The sequence below is a fragment of the Pieris brassicae genome, chromosome 3 (genome assembly GCF_905147105.1).
Source record: "Pieris brassicae chromosome 3, ilPieBrab1.1, whole genome shotgun sequence".
Classification (NCBI taxonomy): Eukaryota; Metazoa; Arthropoda; class Insecta; order Lepidoptera; family Pieridae; genus Pieris; species Pieris brassicae.
Window position 1 is genome coordinate 22,936,349 of NC_059667.1, and position 16,715 is coordinate 22,953,063.

General features: G+C 39.1%; 2 protein-coding genes across 4 annotated transcripts; one reads left to right on the top strand and one right to left on the bottom strand.

Annotated features, from left to right (window-relative positions):
- Positions 1 to 1,670: 1,670 nt before the first annotated feature.
- On the bottom strand, positions 1,671 to 8,030 carry LOC123707835. The gene is made up of 14 exons (XM_045658191.1): positions 7,849 to 8,030; positions 7,559 to 7,762; positions 7,165 to 7,358; positions 6,892 to 7,111; positions 6,716 to 6,814; positions 6,352 to 6,509; positions 6,056 to 6,212; positions 5,917 to 5,975; positions 5,611 to 5,681; positions 5,367 to 5,446; positions 2,682 to 5,229; positions 2,493 to 2,592; positions 2,190 to 2,333; positions 1,671 to 2,118 (listed from the first exon to the last, which is right to left on the bottom strand). Exons 1-14 carry the CDS (start codon positions 7,993 to 7,995, stop codon positions 1,995 to 1,997), a joined length of 4,305 nt encoding a protein of 1,434 aa, XP_045514147.1. The 5' UTR covers positions 7,996 to 8,030; the 3' UTR covers positions 1,671 to 1,994.
- A 1,110-nt stretch (positions 8,031 to 9,140) lies between these two features.
- Positions 9,141 to 16,465, top strand: LOC123706700 (ornithine decarboxylase 1-like). 3 transcript variants are annotated; one of them, XM_045656050.1, is made up of 12 exons: positions 9,141 to 9,422; positions 13,336 to 13,463; positions 13,649 to 13,786; positions 13,857 to 14,067; positions 14,158 to 14,275; positions 14,356 to 14,487; positions 14,560 to 14,683; positions 14,755 to 14,928; positions 15,005 to 15,136; positions 15,218 to 15,331; positions 15,408 to 15,616; positions 15,735 to 16,465. In XM_045656050.1, the coding sequence occupies exons 4-12, from the start codon at positions 13,872 to 13,874 to the stop codon at positions 15,898 to 15,900; spliced, it is 1,365 nt and encodes a 454-aa protein (XP_045512006.1). In that variant the 5' UTR covers positions 9,141 to 9,422; positions 13,336 to 13,463; positions 13,649 to 13,786; positions 13,857 to 13,871; the 3' UTR covers positions 15,901 to 16,465. The 3 variants fall into 3 exon arrangements, with proteins under 3 accessions (XP_045512006.1, XP_045512009.1, XP_045512007.1); XM_045656053.1 differs by lacking the exon at positions 9,141 to 9,422 and adding an exon at positions 11,764 to 12,075; XM_045656051.1 differs by lacking the exon at positions 9,141 to 9,422 and adding an exon at positions 12,659 to 12,953.
- Positions 16,466 to 16,715: the final 250 nt, after the last annotated feature.

The window sequence follows — 16,715 nt, forward strand, 5'->3', positions numbered from 1 at the left end:
CTATGTTAAAGTTTTCGTTATACAGGTAAGATAATACTCACCAGCAATTTAACTTAACGAAGCTAAAGTACGTTATAGAAGATTCCAAATATATGTAAATAATAAATATGCCTAACTAAGAGATATGATATCCTGGGTATCCGGAAGCTATATCCAGGATGCTCCCTTCCCTCGGTGAAATAATATGCGCTGGTTCGGCTGTCTCGTGTCAGTATAATAAAACCGTGGCGTATCTCACTCCAAACACCGGTTCCTTCAATGATGAATCAAAAAAAGTAAATGCTATACGGTATGCGGTATGTATTTAGTGCGCACGCGACAGCGGTTAAAATTTAACTCCCTTGAGCCATTACGCCGGGACACCACCTACCATCGCCGGTCCGTGTGTCAAAGTCAAATCGACAATTGTCATCCTTCTTTGATTGACACCAATTTAGCGCAAAAAAAATGTCTTGATAGTTGCATACCTTCATTTAAAAAGCTTAAGGCCCCTGTATTTATATTTTAGAAATATCCTTATTCGTGCACAGAAACATAAATATTTTTAAGTAGAATGTAGAAGTCGAAGTAAGAAGTAGATATGGGGACAAATTGGCTGTGCCAAAAATCAATCTGGAACTGTTTAGGAAAAACACCTTTTGTGTAGCTATTAAGGTTTGCAATAAATTATTATTATTAATATTATTAATAATAAAACATTGGGGACAAGAAGTTAAATAGAAAACGATATCGGAGTGGGACAAAGAAGCAAAACAACCAAATTCTTTGTAAGCAATGACATAGAATAGGAATGACTTGACAAAAAAGATCTACATCACAAATGTTCACGGCGTTTCCGGCGTTCTGTGCAGGTAGCACAGATTTAATCTAAAACCAGATCCAACAAAGATGGCAGACAGAAATTTATCTTATAATAGAATTTTCAATGTTTGGAGACCCCAGATGTTATCTGGAGAACCCATCGATATAAATTGAAGTCTGCGGTTGAAACTGGAAGTTTTTTGCTATAAAAATGTAAAACACGTCAGTCACTGCAACTAAAGCGTAGGGATGGGATTCGCAAGACGGCTGGCTGCCACTCGTATACGAATATTAGAAACATTATTAAATGGCTGATAGAGAAGTGAAGAAACGAAGATAAGTATGCAGAACATGAAAACATAATAGTTTTTTAAGAGGTTTTGTATGAAAAATTAAAAATATAATAGTATTATTACATACTTATTATTTTTAATGAGGCGACTGAGGCGCAAAATAGCACTAGCTGTGGTCTATGGCAGAATAACCAGCGCTGTGGAACTCGTCTGCTCCTCAGCATAATGCTGAGTCAGGGCTAATTACAACCACAGCCCACACGCATCACATACTTAAAACGTACCCTATTCTTTAAAAACGATTGTTATTTCTCATTCTCTTTTATTTATGTTTTTTATCTTTGATTATTGTTATTGTGAGTTTCTCTGTGTGTGTTTTGTTGGTAATAAATGTTAGTCTATGTCTATAAAGAAATTCAAATTTCTATTTAGCCCCAAATCACACAAGTATATGTTAACTTCTTGTGTATTGTTAGGTTCAAGCGCTACGACCTAGATATAATCTCACGTAAGTACGTAACTTAGTGCCCGGACTTAGCACTTGAACCAGGCTAAGTAGATTAGAAAAACAAATGCTCAATTTCCAAACGTTTATTTACATGTAATTGTGTTTCGATGATATGATTTCAATATTTGGAATAATATTATAAATCAAAGTTCTCTTATTATTAAAAAAAAAATTGCTCACCGCATTACGCTTTAAACATAACTAAAAGAAGCCACTCAACCAATCTAAATGCGTAGGATCTATCGCTCTCAATAGAAAACTCGCACTTTGAAAAACCATGGCATATGTAACGATAAACTTAATAAATTAACGTTTATCTGTGACTGAAGTGAGTTTGACAAGCACAGAATGAAGAAAACTATGAATAAAATGCGCTTAAAGTACTACTTTAGTTAGTTGTTCGTTCGTGCGTCTAAGTACGACGCCAAGTCGAGGTGAATTGTAGCGAATTCGGACAGCATTTGTGCCGAGTCTCGCGAAACGTTTTCCAGAACCCGATCGTCGACTCCCGCACATCTAGAAACATTGTCATGATCTGAATTACAAGTAATTATGACTCAATTATCGAAGAGAAGTCTCGGACGTACTCGGCCTCCAGCTCGGTGAACTTGGCGTCGAGGGTCTTGCCTATGTCTGAGAATATCTCGCGCGCGGACTTCGTATACAAGGCCCGGCGACGCAAACGCGCCTCTTCTATCTGCTTCACTACACCTCTTTGAATGTGCTCCAACCTGTGTATTTTCTTCATTATACACAATAACAATTGCATTTAAACTGGCATTATTTTCTAATAATAATAATTTTCGCTGTAAATATTGTAATACAAATATATCGATTGGAATATTTTTATATAATAAGAATATTTTTAATACTGGATAGCGAATACTCACGAATTCCTGGCATTATTCTTGATCATTGCTAAATCGTAATCGATTTTCTTCTGAACCTCTTTGAAAATATCACCAAAGACGTTTACCCTCACGCCGTCGACTAAAACGATTAAATGGGGTCAGCACCAAATGTATAATTGAGGCGGTGGACCTCTCGGACGAAATGACCGGTAAAAGGAATTTACTCACACTCTTCCGTGTCGAGCTCGTGTCGGCTCCGCTCCAACCAATTATGTATCGCCTCAGCGTTGGAACACTCTTTCATTGAACACTCGCTCTCTTCTTCTCTCGAAGAAGAGTCGTCGCCACTGATGGGCCTCTCGAGAGCTGTTCGGGTAGTTCTTCGTTTGTCTGAATCCGATGACGATTGCGACTTTTCAGCGCGGCGCTTAATAGATTTCTTTTCTTTGTCTTTAATGAGATTTTCCTTCGAATCCGGCGTTTTAACCACGCGATCATTGAATGCTTTCAGAGTCTTTCGCATCTTCAGTGAAACTGCCCGTATAGATGAACTGTTTCGACACACATCCGTCTCTGTATTATCCACCTCCGGTTCCTTCGGTTTGGGTTTGGGTGTGTGTCTTTTATATTCCTGATTCTTTAACTTTTTGTTGTTCTTGAATGGGAGGATCAATGAATTGCATGTGATTCCATTGTTATTTTTCGCTATAGTTTCACATTCAGCAGGAAATGATTGTGACTTATGGCCGACCGGCGGCCGTGTATTGTGGTTTGTTTCGTGCTTCGGTGAGGATTTACCCGTCGCACCGCTCGGTGAAGATTTAAGACGTGGTGACAACCACTCGTCAATATCTTCTTCCGACATCCTCTCTACACTAACGCGTAAAAATCGCTGCACGCGTTCATCTTCTATTATTTTATTTCGACATATCTCATTGTCAGGGGCTTCGGGCAGCACATTGTTGTATTCAATAGTTTGAATCGAGTCAAAGTCTTGCGGTCGGCCCCGGGAGGTTCGGCCCCGGGATTTTCTGATGCGCTCAATGGGGGCGTTTACCAGTGGGACGTGTTCAATTGTGGCTTTGACCTCAATGGTTTCGTAGACACAATCACTATGCTCGAATGAGTCCTGTTTGTCAGCTTTCTCGATAATATTAATTTTGCTCAGATCGGTAAGAGAGTCGTTAGCCTTCATTTCGGCTTCCTGCAATTCGCATTTGAGCCCAGGGCTTATACTCTCTTCCCTATCGCGTGACGTATTCATCACTTTCGTAGGTCGTTTAGCGCTTTTGCGGCTGTTTCCTTTTTTAGTGCCGTTCTTTGACTTAGTGTTTTTTTTAGTTTCACGGGGCTTAACAATTCTTGATTTTTTGGTTGAATTATTTTCATCTTCGATGATCGGCTCGACAACAACGACCGGCTCTATGTTTCCACAGGTTTCGATGGGTTCTTCGATAATGAAAGACATGTTTAGGTCTACCGTAGCGTTTCGCATCCTTTCATCGACGAGCGTACCTTGTCTTGCATTTATACTTTTTTGTTTTCGTTTTCTAGATTTTTTTTCCATTGAGTTAACCGAAGTATTGCTTTTTCGTAAAGGTAGCGATGGTTTTGTCAGGTTAACGTCGTCTTTGAAATCGCTATCGTCACTATCGGTATAGTTGTATACCGTTATATCTTTTTTGTTGTTCGATTTCTTTACGTTTACATCGTTACAATTGGTCTGCAGTAACTTATCGAAGTCATCGTTTAACCGTTTCGATCGCGGTGACAGGACCACCTTCTCTGAGATAGATTTTCTTTTGGTCGATTCTCTATGCGTGGCGCGCATTTCTTGAATCTCTCGATAAGGAGTCTTCGAAGTCGTCGGAGTGCGAGTTTGCTGTTCAACGGTCTCGGAATCAACGGGGCCTTCGAATGTAATGGTATCTTTTGGTGAGTACAATTTGCGCCTTCGACGCGTTATCGGTCCTTTAATATTGTTATTGGGACTTTTAAGATTGACGTCTGTCTCACGAGCGATTGGTAATTTGCCAGCTGCCTCCGATTCGGGCCTTTTCTGTCGACTTTGCCCTTTCCGTTTATTAACTTTCTCCTTAGTCTTTGGAAAAGTAATTTGAATCGGCTTAGCTTTCTTCTTTGCTTTTCGGGTGTCGGTCGACCGATGCTCACTTTCGGTGGATATTGGAAGACCGGCTTCAATGAGTAATTTATTCGTGAATTCCTTTTGATTCATTAAATGGGAAATCATTTCATAATCTGCGCAGACTTGTTCGACTAAATCGTTAACACATTTGATTACGTCCGCTTCGATAAGTTCGTATTTTTTTTCAGAATCTTCAACATCTTCACATGCGCCGAGGACTGGTCTAACGAAAGGCGTATTCTCAATGACTTCACTTTGTAAGTCTGGTGTACTTTCACTTTTGTTTTGCGCACGGTACACCATGTAATTGAGCGTGTTCAGTTCGAGGTCTTCTGGAAAGCCATGCAAGGTATCGTGGGGGGCGGTGGCTTCGTAAGAATCTATAGTCGTAGCTAAGACTAAACTAATAGTGCTGGGTTTAGAAACCGAGGTTTTGTCTACAGAATCTCGAACGTTAATTTTGTGGGAGAAGACAGCATCGCAGCGCGGTTTGATTCGAGGTGTCAAAACACATATGTCTTCTTCGGATTCCTCGGCGACTCTAGGCAAGAGCGGCTTCGCGCAAATACCGGCGTATTCCTCGTCATTTGCTCCAATACACCCCGGATACTCCGATAATCTTTCTTTGAGCTAAAACAATTTCGTTATAAAAAAAAATTGACCGGTGTCAGAAACAGAAATGAGGTTAATAACTGATTAAGCACCTCTTCGGGGGCTTCATAAGATTCACAGAATTCGTTAAATAATTAAAAGATAAGATAACTCACTAAAAGCAATGAGGTCGTGGAAGTAGTGGACGGAGACTTCGATGCGTAGGATTCCCTGTTGAGGGTTGCGGCTGCGACCCCTGAAATTGACAGACTCAATGGGAGCATCCATTTCCTTTCATTCACGCATATATCTCATAAAACATATGAACGTCGATAACGATTAAAATGGGTAATGTCGATCTCAAAAAGTCGCTCAATAACTTAAAACAAAGTCACGAATACAATAAACCACAAATCTTACGGCTTCGTTTTCCGCGTCTCGTGGTTATGGCGAACTGTCGACTGTCCTCCTGCAAATCACTTTTCCTTTTACTCGAACAGAAAATCAACAAATTGTCATAAAGTTATCCTACCCTCATATCGAACGTTGATATTAAAAAATAACTGTCAACTGTCACAAACTTGCGACATTTCGACAACAGATTAAAACCTATGAGAGTAATTCTAAAGTTGGAGTTTGAAAAGGCATACGTTTAGTATTTGAGACGAGATAATATAATATAAATTAATATAAGACATAGGAAAACTAACCGAATTTTCTATTTGCGAACAGTCCTCTGCGGGGTCGGATGAACACTGATGAATACCTTCTCCCAGGAACGAAGCCTAAGTTGAAAAACGTCCGTATGAGGTCATCAGTCAAATAACGACAATAAATTTAAGCGTTTCCTCAATTTGAAAGATACCTCATATTTATTTCCAAATATTTTCTTCAGCGACTCGTTGACTTTTTCGGCGTTTATCGCGTTCATATAAATACTTATTTCGCGTTCATTGTTAATTTTTTCAGATTGGTTCAAAGGCTCCGTTAAGGTTATTTCTATTTGAATTAAAGCGCCATTTCTGAAATAGGCAACGTGAAGGATTTCACCACCGATTGATTCGTGCTATCGGAGATTGTCTATAAATTGTTATTGAATTTACCGTAAATCGATAAATAGGGTCATAAGCCTACAAAATAATCAGAAATGTTGATACGTACCTTACCAATTTCACTGATCTCGTGTTATCTTCCTCTATCACGAGAGCGTCGAAGACGGCGTTCTCAATTTGAAGGACCTCCAGTAATTTCAACTCCAGCATCAGGGAAATACAGTTATTGTCTATGTTAAAATCAATCCAGTGTCTTTTATCCGTAGCCTGGAAGTTCACATAAACTCTGAGAGTGCCTTCGACCGAATGTTGATGAAACCAAATGATGACGATGTCAAGTCACGAAGCGGAAGGAAATTCGGTGTAAACAATGCGTCAGTCCAGCGACCGCGGGTTCGATTCCCGGCACCGCGGAAGGCTAACTGGCTGTTAACATTATGAAAACAAAAAGAGGTAAAGGAAGATATAGTTACAGTTATCGCTTGAGTTTTGCCAATATTGAATTTTTTACAAATTAGAGAAATGATTGAAGAGTTATTCTCGTTTTGTGCGTTCAAGAAATCTCTCGCATCCTGAAACAAAAAGTGTTTTCAATCAATATATCATTCTACACTAAACGTGCGTTCAAGCCTTGACGTAACGAATGTACCTTAAAGAAGTTCTTCCAATCCCTCTCCAAAAAGATTTTCACGGCCACTCTCGAATAGAGCTCGCGCGGGAACCACAAAGTGGCGACGCCTTCGCGGACGGCGCGCTCGTTCCGTCTCAAGAGCCACCTCAGAAGAGTTTCCATCGTGCTGAACTGTAACCTGAAGTCACCCCACGACGGCATCCCGTGCGCCAGCTTTGTGCTGAAGTCGCCCCAAAATCTTTATTATGTTATCAATAATAAAAAAAAGTGCATAATATTAAGTAACCTTACAAGTAGTCTTCGAACTTTTGTCTCAAAGTCAATCTGGACAGTTTGGGCAACTCCGCGCAGCACGCGTTGAAGCATTGAAGCGTCGCCCGCCGCTGATTCAAGTCCAGACTGTTGTTCGTGGTTAGCTGAAGAAAATCTTCACCCAGCGCTTCTACAAGTTTACAGTTTATGAGTGGACTTTTGGTTCTTAATTCCTGAAAATTTTAAATATTGTTTTAACTTGCTACACACAATCGTCGTTCTATACATAGATTATAAATTAAATGCTAAAACGTTTGCGCATTAAATATAATGAACATCAAAAATCAATTAGCAAGTGTATACAATTACAATTTTAGATTTTAGATACTCAAAAACACTAAATAAGACCTTTATACTGTTAAATAAAACTTACTTTAACGAAATACAAAAGCTTTAGTAGAAAATTCCACCAAACATTGTCGTGTTTTATCATTTGACATCGAAGTTTATTAAACCAAAATTTTAACAACGAAACGAGATCCTTTGAAAGCTCGTCCCAAGTTTTCGAAGGTCGAATTAGCAACATTTTTTCAAGAGCTTGGAATGCAGCGCCGCATTCGGAGTACTTTACAAAATACTGAAACAATACAGGCGTAAGGCGTTCAATGAAATGTATGATAGATATATGGTATTTAATTTAAAAACTATGACTAGATAACATACCTCAATTTCAAAAAATTTGAATTTATTCAAAGTAACAAGCGTTGAAATACTTAGCGTTATTTTCAATTGGGAATATTTCGTAATCATATCCCGAGAAAGAGAAGTGTAGTCATGTAAATTTTTTATATTGGTACTTTTTAAATCCATTTTGCAATTTTAAAATTGTATTTTAAACATAAATACCATTTGAAATCATATAACACAACAAGATGGTATAATAAACATTAACAAGAATATATAATATATTTCATTTTCGATTACGTTTCCCGCTTAGAATTCAAGATTATTTCATAGACAAATTGTTTATGTCACAGACGTATACTTAATATCAGACAGAGTGCCTCAGTCTAGTTCACAGACTACGACAACGATATCTAGTCCTCGTTTATAGCAAGTGGTAATCGGGAAAAAAATCAAGTTGTCCTACAAAGGGACCATATAAATCATTTGTAAAATATACCTTCACAAGTCGAACTCTATCGTGTCTGTCGCAGAGAATACGTTAAGCCAACTCCATGTTTTCACGGGGCGACTGGCTTATAGATGAAGGCCTCGCCACGAATATGGCCGAATCGAGGCAGCACGAGTGGTAGCATCTATAATAACATGGATGTGATTGTAATGACTGCGTTAGCTACATTATGTGCCTACCAATACTACAATGCTTTGCGTTTATATCTTAAATACAAATAAAAAATATCATATCTTGCCGGTATAAATATAATTAAAGCTTTCTCTTTCTTTGGTGTCCTCTGAAAGTCAGTATTAATGATGTTCTTTAGGTTTACACTTCTGTATTTAATGATGTTTTTATTGATTGATTACATTCTATAAAATCCATACAGGAATCATTACTTCACTTGCATCATGATAAGAAAACACGTGCGCATATTGTAGTAGCTAACGAAGTGAGCAAGGGCGAGAGTGTGGTTGATGATCTCGCTTCGCCCGCTTGCGTCCTTTGACTCGCGTCCCAAAAACCGACAACTCTCTCGCGCCCGCGTTGCTTCGTACACAGCAATTATTTGTCGAAATATTATTGTTGACCATAGAGTAAATTCTTATTTTTCTAAACCTTAACACATAGTAGTAGAGGTTAAAAAATGAGTAATAATATATTAGGATTAGTAAAAGCAAGCGTAATATAATTAATAAACATTATATTCCTTAGCCAGTTTTTTGTTTCAAACCGAAACGAGATTTTTATAGTAAATTACTTATTTTCCTTTTTTTTTCAAGTTTCGCGCGCATGCGGGATCCGTATATTTTGCGATCAATATCACCCTGAGAGGGCACTGCGCGCGCAATATTTTTCTGACATTTCCTGTAACTATCTCTTTCTACTATTCGGATCTCTTACTTGTTCCTTTTGTGACATTTTCGCAAGTGGTACATTGGCTCTTTCTGAAAATTTTATCAAAAAATTACATTAGGGCATGGTCGGTAAAGTTTTTAAGTCTAATAACCGTGATATAAAATCTATAATCGTGGTTAAGTTTTTTTGTGCCAAGTGCAACTAAACTATCAAGATTCCGCCGATACTTCAAAGCCTACCCAGTGGGTGGCTTAATTTGGTAAGCTTCTTTTTATTAATTAATTATATCTTCTAGTTAAACTGGTCTTTTACAAGAACAATTACTTCAAGTAGATTTGTAATCCCTGTAGCTGCCACCTGGCGTTATTTTTTGTGACGTTGTCGTATTTACTGTGAACCATATTGGTATTGGGTATGGAGAATACTCAGTGTGATACTATAGCCTCATATTAATTTATTTACATGGACCGTTTGTAAGGTACCTGAATCAATATTCTCATTCTAAACTCCTGAAAAATGTTCCATCAAAAATGAATCACCAGAATTTGCCTTGTGACTTTTACGTCACTTATCGGATTCGTAAACGTGTGACTTGAGTAGGTTGTATAATTCTTTGAGAATCATTAAATAGTTTTGTAGCATAAAATTTTCCATAATAGTAATTTACTAAATTTATACCAATTAAATCCACACATTTTTATTTAATTGATTTTGATGGTTGAGGCCATACTTATAGATGTAACATTTTGAGATTTATTTAGATCATTGATGCAAGGGTACTTCTTCTAGGTGGTGTTTAAACAAAAAATCATTTTATTTAAAGGAATTGTGTTAAATATTAAATAGAACTTGATATACCTACAACCATTATTATTATTTATTTGTTTGTTTAGAAAAAATAATCCATCCATTATAATCATACAGTTAATAAATGTAATAAGTTATACATTTTTCATCTACATTTAACAGTTATATTTTAATGGTAAAGAAAAAGCGTGTTTAGAGGTTTATCTTTTTGTTTTGCATGGTTGATTTTTCATTGTTTTCCTTCTTGTTATATGTTGAAACACGCTTTTTCTTTATAGGTCTGAGGCATACTCAAAAAATGGAAAAGAAGGGAGATTCTTTTTTTATTACAAGCAAGAAACAGAATCCTAGTAAAAAGTATCTTAATGAAATGAAGAGTTCTAAAGAAAAGCAAAACAAATTTGATAAAAATAGGCCAGGATTGCCTAAGCCCATGGAGAATGGAAAGAAACCATTTGACAAGAAGACATACAGGTTGAAGAAATACAGCAAAAAGTATAAGCTTGAGCAGTGGGAGGAGCAAAGAAAAAAAAGGTTGCTCCAAGAGTATGAAAAGACTGTAAAAAATGATCCAATGATTGGTACATATAAACCTAAAACATTTGATCAAGATGTTCCTGACTCAACCAATGTTGGTAGATTTGTCAAACATCCCGATGTACTTGAAAAAGAACTTGCAAAAACTAAAAAACATCCCTTTACTAAAGCAAAAGAACAATTTAACAAGATGAAAGAGGAAAAATTGAAAAAGCAACAAGAAAATGAAAAGTCTAGACAGGAAAAAAATCAGAAATTGCAGGAATATAAGAAAAAGAAGCAGGATAGATTTAAGAAGTTAAGCAAAAAGAATAAGAAAGGGCAGCCAGTTATGTCAGGTCGCATGGAGTTATTACTAGAGAAAATTAAAAGTACTAATTAGTTTCTAAAATTCCACCAAACAATTTTTAAATTTATGTGTGGATTGAACCACATTGTTCGAGCACACATATTGCTGTCTTAAATAATATCAATAGTGTTTAGGTAATCCACACAAATTAAGTTATGCTAATTTGCAGTGTTTTTATGAGAATTTAGATTATTCTTATTATGATGACGAGTTGGTAATGTTTTCTTCTAAGTAATAGCTAATCGATTTAAATGGTTTGTATTGTTGTATGAAGTTTTTTTAAATATCCTGTGTATTGTTAAAACCTGTGTGTTTCTGTATCATTTGAAATAAATGTAAGTGAATTTATATTGACGAGTTGGTAATGTTTTCTTCTAAGTAATAGCTAATCAATTTAAATGGTTTGTATTGTTGTATGAAGTTTTTTTAAATATCCTGTGTATTGTTAAAACCTGTGTGTTTCTGTATTATTTGAAATAAATGTAAGTGAATTTATATTGACTTCCTCTTTTAAATGAATAGAAATGTGTAAATGCTAAACAATTATAGTCACGCATACGGGGGTACTTCAGACTAACCTAAGAATCTTTTAGTCTTAGATGCCTTTAAAAGTATTTCAGATATGGCATTCAGAGTACAGTATGTTGATATGTTTGTTTATTACTACATTATAGTGGTTATAATCAGATAAAAGTGAGATGAAACTTGATTCAATGTTTATTTTGTATGCAGGTTCATAAAATGGCATTTGTAGTTTAGATAGTAGAATTTATTTGCTAAGGTATTAATAGTTCACTTGGTTATCTTAATGAGAATCTGGGTTTTATGTACTGATTAAACAGATCTAATTTAAAATGTTTGAATTTATTACACAAAAAATATTGCCATTATTAGAGTATATAGCTGCTACTTTGGTGCACTGTCTAAAAATTTAGGAGCGAAATTTGACGCATCTTACAACCTATTATCAACAACGAGAGCTAATAATTTTGTACGAGGCAAACTATATTGATAAATTCCATGATTAAAACGCTTGTATAGACGCAAATCAATTTGCCCTATTACGCAATAAAGGACCCATGTTACGAAACGGTTCGTTTGTAAAAAGCTGGTGGTAAAACTAACCTTATTTATTTTATCTAAATAAAGACAGTGTCAAATGACAAGATGGCATTACTTCACTGGAAAGGAATATAAGAAAAGTCTAAGTTATATTTTAGTAAGTGTCCATTTTTTTAACTTTATTATATATATATATATATATATATATATATATATATATATATATATATATGTAATGCTCTACGTTACATGTCTATAATAAAGTTATAAGAATATATACACCTTCACCATTTACTATATTTTATTTTTTTGTATACATAATAATTTATTTGCAAGAATATGCGTGCAAATTTATCTTACATTATTAAAAGGTAGAACAATGTTGTAGGTTACATTATCAATCATTTTTTTGTAGTCTATTCTTACATTATTTTATCACTATGTCAGCACATTATCAATATATATATTACATTACTGTTGATTATAATGTCTTATTCAAAAGTGATGTGAAGTCGATTTTTAAAAAATCTAGTAGAGATTTTTGAATGGTTTTGGTAAATTAGTATAAAACTTCATTGCCATACGAAATAAATCAAAAGAATCGATATTTATTTGCCAAATTAAATTTTGTTCCGTGTAAATTGGCTTAGATATAAGATAACAAGTAAATCGGGTCGTCACGGTTTAACTAGTTCAGAGCTAAAACTCGTGCCAGACGTGTGATTTTTATAATGCTAATTAGTTTGTTTAATTTGATAATAAACAATAAAGCTAAATAAACATCCTACAAATCTCACTCGCGATAAAACCAGCGTTAAATTGTTCGAGCGACAGCAGTCTTCATCAGTTTGCCGCGCGCTGGACGAGTGACAGATTGATTTCATTCCATATTTTAAATCTAACAAATCTTTTTCTATTAGTCAACGTCGACTACGATTTTAGTTTCTTTCATCTTCCGCATAATTTAGCAACAACCGAACGGTTGTTGCTTAAAAGTTTGTTAAAGCTTTGAGAATTTCGCTACTAAAGGTACAGGTACGTATTAACTTTGACACATATTAACATTGTATTTCTTTTGAATTGTGGAATTCCCACTTACACTACGTAGCTTAGCATAATGTAACGTTAGGAAACGTAAAGAATGTCGCGTAACATTGGCCTTGCTCGATAACGTTGCATGACGACACGATACGAGCGAGGTCTTTGCCAGTTATCTAATGTACTTAGATGCTAAAAATCATTTTGGCCATGCACATCAAATTGATTCGATTTACTATTCGTAATGGGGACATTAATGTAATGCGTCAGTGAGTAAATTAACAGTTGAACGTCGATGTTTAGTTAAGAGTTTTGTTACTTGATTTGTGTATTTTTGTACTCGTAAGACGGCGTGTAATGTTGCCTCGCCGTGTTACAGACAGGAGCGGGCTCGTCCGGCGCGTGTAGCGGTGCCGGGCGACACGCGACGCGCTGCTGGCGCCGAGCGCTCAACGTTGACCCGCCCTGGCTGCGGCGCACGCCGCCCCGCTGACGTCACACGCACAAGTATGTACACACGTAAAGGCACAAACATCAACTTCAACAACTGCAAAAGCAATATTGGACTATCCTCAGAAGGATGTCTATCTGGGACACGGGAGCGATGCTCGTTCTACTACTCGTAGGACCCATATTTACTATAATCGCGATGGCTATAAGCTGGAAATGTCAATAAATAATTATTTTCTTAGCTGACACCCGTGGAGTAGCGCTACCGGGCCACCGACGCACAGTGCCAAGTGTCCGGGCGTAACCGAGCAAAGGAAAGGTTGACTCGACAATCGCCGGACCAACGGTCTGCCGATCTCACCGTCACATCGCATCGAGAGGTCTGTTTCAAATGTCGCTTGTTTGAGTTGCTCCATTTAATCGAATTTATTCTTAACTCGTCATCGGCAGATAAAGTAGAGCCGAATGAAACCCGGCGCCATGCGTCTGGCCGACGAGGAGCGCGTGTGCGTGATGGAGGGGGAATGGAGCCCCTCGGGGGTCATCAGACAGGTGGTCGAGGAAGGACAGGAGGACCCCTTCTACGTCATGGACCTCGGAGAAGTGGTGCGTCGCTACCAGCACTGGAAGGCTATGATGCCGCGCGTCGAGCCCTTCTACGGTGAGTCGCTCGACCCTCCTCGTCCGCGGTGCTCTCCATCGCTAGTAACACTCGATTACTCAATCTATTGTATATTTCTCACGAATGCAGCCGTGAAATGCAATGACGATAAGCTGCTGGTGCGGACGTTGGCCGCGCTCGGGACGGGCTTCGACTGCGCCTCCAAGGCGGAAATACAACTCGTCATGGATATGGGCATTAAGGCCGAGTGAGTGTTTACGAATATTTGGAAGAAATAAATAGAAGTAGTCCTAGGACGGTTAATTAATTTGGTTTATCTTAAATCAGGCGCATAATATTCGCGAATCCCGCGAAGATGGCGTCCCACATCCGCTACGCCACCGCCCGAGGAGTCACCACCATGACTTTCGACTCGGAGTCAGAGCTGCACAAAATCAAGCAGATCTCGCCTGACGCACGGTGAGTACCCACCCGATCGACGTTCAAACGAAACGTCGCCGTCGAAGGTATCACGTAAACCGTCTTCCGCAGGCTGGTGATCCGCATCCGCTGCGACGCAGCGGCGGCCCAGTGTCCTCTGGGCATCAAGTTCGGCTGCGAGCCTCTCGCGGAGGCCCCTCGTCTGCTCAAACTCGCCGCCGTGCTGAAGCTCAACGTGAGTACCGGCTCGTTCACTGCGATCGGCGATACGCGTGTACCGATTGTCATGAAACGCGAATCGTGCAGGTGGTGGGCGTCTCGTTCCACGTGGGTTCCGGCGCCGGCGAGAGCGTCGTCTACGCTCGCGGGATAAAGATGGCGCGCGTGCTGTTCGATCTGGGAGACACTCTCGGCCTCGACATGCGAACGGTCGACATCGGCGGCGGCTTCGCCGGCAACGCCGACTCCGACCTGCGAGACGTGAGTCAGCTGGTACCCCATTTGGCCGTAAGAGGATCGCCCTACGTCTTCTGATGCGGGGTTCCGCGACTTGCAGGTGGCCCGTGTGGTGAACGCGGCGATCGAGGCGAACTTCGGCGAGCGCGAGGTGCGCGTGATCGCAGAGCCGGGCCGATACTTCGCGGCCGCCGCGTACACGCTCGCGACCATGGTGCACGCCACCAGGCAGGTAATGCTCCGCTCCCCGTCGCGTCTACCCTCCGGAGTGTCTACATAGAGACGAGGTTCACGATTGTAACTTTTGTCCCAGCTGACGAACGCGTCGTCCGAGTCCCACACCATGTACTTCATAAACGACGGCGTCTACGGCTCCTTCAACTGCGTGCTCTACGACCATCAGACCGTAGTCGCCGAACCGCTGGACGTGAGTCAGGGCGGCCGCTTTAATGAGTCCTTAAAGATTTATCTCGGTAGATCAATAATTGATTGTTGACATTCAGGCGTGCGACTCCCGGCCCGAAGCCTGCTCCGTGTGGGGTCCGACCTGTGACGGTTTGGATTGCGTGATTGCCTCTTGCCTCCTCCCCGCTTTGCGCACGGGACAGTGGCTGGTCTTCAAGGACATGGGCGCCTATACGCTCCCAGTGGCCTCCGCTTTCAACGGGTTCCCCGTGCCTAAAGTCAAGACGATTGTCGATAAACGACTTTGGTGAGTGTGACTAGAACTCGACGTATCCACGGGTTTGAGCCTATTTCTTTGTTAGAGCTAAAGTTTTGTTTATTTTTTTTTAATTTCCACCAAAAAATAATAAACTCACTAATTCCAGGGACGTTCTAAAAGAGCTGTGGCCGTTGAACGAGGCCGACGTAACGGTGGACACCTGCCCCCTCGGCCCCCAGAGCCCCGAGTCTCTGACCCCTCGCTCGGAAACCCCCTCCCCCACTTTGGAAAGCCCCCATCACACCGTGTTCGTAGAGTGCGCGCTCAAGTAGTGAACCCCGGAACGCGTTACACAGCACTTGGTCATTTTAATTATATTTAATTTAAGTGAATTTCGTTTACTGTGTGTTTAGCATCCCCAAACGACTCATTTAGTATCAATTCGTATTTTTCGTATTTGAATGGTCTTCGGTGTATTTTCTTTATTGAGGTTATCGGTATATTTGCGTGTAACGTGTCGTTTTACATTAACTGTAGTGCAATAATGTTTACGTGTCGCTTTGTTACTAACGAGCACTTGCAATCATTTTCTGTCTTAGCCGTTGTCTAAAAACATAAGTGACCGCGAAAAAAAGTACCGCCACAGTATTATTTCTGTCTCCGTATGTCTAAATGCAAGGAATGAGATGGATATATTTCACATGGTTGTATTATATAAGTGGCCTTTATGTATTTGGACAATTATATAATCGTTATGCATTTTATTATTAAACCTTTTCAGCATTTTTTGCAAATTTACTATTATTTACCGTTACATGTTCATACATTCATGTTTCGATTGATTTAACTTGTTTAGTGTTTCTCTCTAGTGATACAAAAATAAATGTATTCATTGGATCTTTGGCTTTTATTTCACAACGACGACTACACTGGCGAATTTCCTTCTGTCCAACGACCACCGTTAAAATATGTTTGATTTAAAAAAAATTGGCGCCATTTTGACAAGAGTCCTATTTAGGCAAACCCCGGCTTGCATTTTTAATCTACGAATGATTTTATAAATACTCACCGCTCTTTATTTTTCTTATGATTGTTGTGTCTATGGAGCCTATTACTTGGCGGGAAAGTTGTCCGCGGCTTCATTTCA